We start from the raw sequence: 4128 nt of genomic DNA on the forward strand, positions 1-4128 counted from the left end.
AACCGAACGGCATCACATTAAAATGAAAAAGGCCCTTTCTGGTTACGAAAGCGGTTTTACTTTTATCTGCGTCCTCCATCTGCACTTGCCAATATCCGCTTGTAAGGTCGAGAGTCGAAAACCATTTAGCTCCTGAGAGGCTGTCCAGAGTTTGATCAATTCTCGGCAGTGGGTATGCGTCTTTAATAGTAGCGGCATTTAGCTTGCGGTAATCGACGCAGAACCTCATCGTTCCGTCTTTCTTTTGCACTAGTACAATTGGGGAGGCCCATGGACCGTCTGATGGTTCTATGATTTTATTTTGTAGCATCGACTCTACTTGCCGGTCAGCTTCTGCTTATAAGTGCATCGGCGCTCGTCTCAGCGATTGCTTTATTGGATTCTGGTTACCCGTTTCAATACGATGTTTGACAACTCCGGTTTTACCTATATCTGTGTTAGATTTCGAGAACACGTCATCGTACTCACTCAAGAGCTTCTTAACCTCTGTTAACTGGTCTACGGACAGCTTATTTCTGCAACCTTTTATCATTGGTCCTAAGTGCGGGGATATCGGAATATCAGCCGAAGTACTAGCTACTGATGCTACCAAATCCGGTTCGCGTTTCAGCTTCGCGGTCTCGGCGTTCCAAACATCTACGATAGGTTCTGCTTCGGCCGCAACAGTTCCTTTTCGAATCAGTTTGGACTCAGAGCCAAGATTCATAACTCTTAGCGGACTTCGTTCCGACGTTCCGTCAATGATAACCTTACAAACCATAAGATTATGTTTCTGGACGAAAGTGCTTATCGGTTCAACAATCATTGATTGCCTCGACGACTCCTCAGGCTGAACAGGTAGTATCATCTCATGACCTGGTTGAACTAGAACATCTTCGACGACCCTGACTTTGACCTTTCGGGTTTCCAAATCTACCCTTGTCTCCGGGTAGTTGGGACCCTCTCCACACACATTAGATTCAGGTGGTAGACGCAAAACGGAGGAATGAACATCAACAGTGCATCTATGAGATTTGAGGAAATCAAATCCCAACAATCCGTCGTAATTGATCTCCGCAACTAAGAATGGGTGCGCATAGCTGTTTCCGCCCATGATGATTTCTAGATTAACGATTCCTTCCGTTCTGAGTTTATGCCCTGTGACTCCCTTCGTATTCCACGGAACACTTCCCGGATTGGGGATCTTATGACGGATCCGCTCGTAAATCTTTGTAGATAAGATAGACACACTAGCTCCCGTGTCCACTAAGAAATCCACTCCCAAACCGTGAACCGTGCATGGAACAAAACACCCGTCATAATACTCTTCCCACGAATTGGGTCCTAAATAAGGTGCGATTGGTTGACCCTTCCCGATCACACCTAGAAGTTTTCCGATTCTTTCTTCTGTTTACGTTCCCTTCTTTCCTCCTTGCAATCTCTGCTGATATGCCCTCTTTTATTACAATTAAAGCATCTCCTCCCGGCAAATTTAGCCTTGTCCTCACGTCGCTCCTTTAATAACGTCTTTAGTTCCTGGAACTGAGTCCGAAGCTCTTGAATTTCTTCCTCTAAACGCCGATCTACGTGATCTCCTTGCGTCCCGGATCTCGTTTCAACATCCAGATCCGCAGGTCGAATCACTCTATCAGCCTAAGAAGAATTTCGCTGTGTTTCTGCCTTTTTTATAGAATCAAACTGTATTGCTCTTTGCGTGACATCTTCTAGACTCTTGCAATCGGCTTGTAAAACGTAGAGGCGAATGCTAGGATCTGTTAGCGCGTCAATGAAATGGTCTCTTGCTAGGACGTCGAGAATGTTGTGATCTATTCCCGGATAAGCCTCTAACGCCAATCTCTTTATGGACTGGCTCAGCTCCATTACCGATTCTCCCTCTGTTTGTCTTCTCGCCTTGAGCTGAGCTCTGTACAACTCACTCCTTTTCTGCGGATGAAATCTCCTGTTCAGTGCTGCGACGACTTTCTCATAGTTTTGCATCTCCTCTGCAGACAAGATTCCAATTGTCTGTTGAGCTTGTCCACGGAGACTGACGCACAAATATTCCGCCTTCTGTAGATTGTTCCATTCGTTGATACGGGAACACATCTCAAAATATTTCAGGTAATCCGGTAACGGAGTCGATCCGTTGTAGGTTTCGGGCGTCACTTTTGGTCTTCTATGACTATGTCTGGATTTGATCCCGTGATCCGATCCGGGATCATCATTGTGATCCGATCCGGCTCCGCCGTTATGATCCGATCCGGTCTCAGCCCCCCTTGACCGTTCCAGCTGTGGGTCTGATCTGTTCAAACTCTCCGTATCGTGGCGTCTGATCCGAAATGTGTCCTCCCCAGGGAAAGTGGTTCTCCCTCTACACCTGTTGGAATGTATTTCTGTGTTTTGATCCTTAAAATCCGGCTCGGATTTAATCCGCAGCGCATTTCGAAGATCCTCCTGATCCAGCTCACGTTTGTTCCCTCCATAGTTTTCACCCCTCGAATATGGTATGGATTTCATCCTTCCACTCTGCTTATCTCCGACAGCTTGTTCGAATGATCCGGTGGGTTGGTTCATATGACCTTTCGCCGATCTGATCTTGGGAATGGCTCCATTATCTTTACCCGTCTTCCTCAGTTGTCCATCCCGCCATAGTCCGTAATCCGGCGCGGATCTGTACCGATCTTGAGATACCTTCTCTCGTTTGATCTTCTGCCGTGGTGTAGGTTGTGAAAAATCTGTTGACTTGATACAATCGTCGGCGGATTCGTGATTGACGTCCTCACCTTCCTCAACCACTCTACTTTCTTCCTGATCCGTAAGTTGATCTGTTATCCAGCTGTGCATATCCGGATTGTGCCGGCGTAAATCCTCGTGTGCCCTTTGTGTTTCCATGGCTAGCTCTTCCCGGAGTTTACAGATCTCCTCGCTTATACGGCTTTGGACACCAGTCATTGATTCTGATGACGGCATGTTCAAAACGGTACGTCGTTCCTGGGCCAGTGCATGTCCCATACGCTGCCCCGCTGGAGATTTCAACTGTCGGTCACTATCTGGGTACGAGTGTAGTTTTTTCCGTCGTGTTACGTTTGCATCATCCATAACACAGCGTGATATATCACAAAATACAACGAACTTATGGGTATAGATTGATATAAGCCAAAATCCCACCGCTGCCACCAATGTAATGCCGAGTGAAGTGTTAACAGAATAAACAATGTAAGACGTGGTAGCGTCAATTGAGGTATTTAATACTCGTAATACTAAATATAAAGGAAACTAAAACATAGGTTCCCCATGGTACACAACTCCTTACTATCAATTATATGGAAAACAACATAAGCTGGAGTACCTGTGTACGATTACGTCCTTCCCGGCCACTTGACACAGCTAGAGAGAGAGAGACAACTGTCACCTGTCCACGTGCTCTCGTCACGCCCTAACACACACGATACCGTCTAAATCGTCACTGAGTGGGACATGCACTGCGTACTAAATAGGTCAGTGAGCTAATTACACTAGCATTACAATATATATATGTGTGTGTGTGTGTGTTTTGTACAAATGTGGATTGATATAAGTTAGTGTGTGCGTTTTTTGTACAAATGTGGATTGATATAAGTTTGTGTGTGTGTTTTCTTTTGGTACAAATGTGGATTGATATAAATTTGTGTGTGTGTTTTTTTTTTTTGGTACAAATGTGAATTGATATAAGTTTGTGTGTGTGTGTGTTTTTGGTACAAATGTGAATTGATCTAAGTATGTGTGTGTGTGTGTGTGGTTGTGTGTGGTTGTGTGTGTGGGGGGGGGGTGGTTGTTGTGTGTATGTGTGTGTGTGGGGGGGGGGGGTGGATGGTTGTGTGTGTGTGTGTGTGAGAGAGAGTGTGTGTGGTTGTTGTGTGCGTGTGTGTGTGTGGTTGTGTATGTGTGTGTGAGGGTGTATGTGTGTGTGTTTTGTGAGTGTGTTTGTGTGGTTGTGTGTGTGTGTGGTTGTGTGTGTGTGTTTTTTTATGTATTATATAGCCGTGCGCACACTTGTTTGGATGTACACAGGTGTCATGGTTCAAGTCAGTTATGGCAGTTTCTCGATGTTCTTAGATATGTACGTACAGTGTCATGATAGACAAATGAATGGTTTGGAATCACAATTCA

At 45.3% G+C, this 4128-nt stretch overlaps 1 protein-coding gene across 1 annotated transcript; it reads right to left on the minus strand.

Annotated features, from left to right (window-relative positions):
• Positions 1-337: 337 nt before the first annotated feature.
• LOC132564840 (uncharacterized) lies at positions 338-1093 on the minus strand. Its single transcript, XM_060229461.1, has one exon. It carries the CDS (start codon positions 1091-1093, stop codon positions 338-340), a length of 756 nt encoding a protein of 251 aa, XP_060085444.1.
• Between the last annotated feature and the right edge of the window lie 3035 nt (positions 1094-4128).

Source organism: Ylistrum balloti, unplaced genomic scaffold (assembly GCF_031769215.1).
Source record: "Ylistrum balloti isolate Yb309-2 unplaced genomic scaffold, AGI_CSIRO_Ybal_v1 Utg372952, whole genome shotgun sequence".
Taxonomy (NCBI): domain Eukaryota; kingdom Metazoa; phylum Mollusca; class Bivalvia; order Pectinida; family Pectinidae; genus Ylistrum; species Ylistrum balloti.

Coding starts and splice junctions, on each gene's coding strand:
- LOC132564840 (XM_060229461.1), bottom strand. CDS start 1,093: ATGGGCGGAAACAGCTATGCGCACCCATTCTTAGTTGCGGAGATCAAT.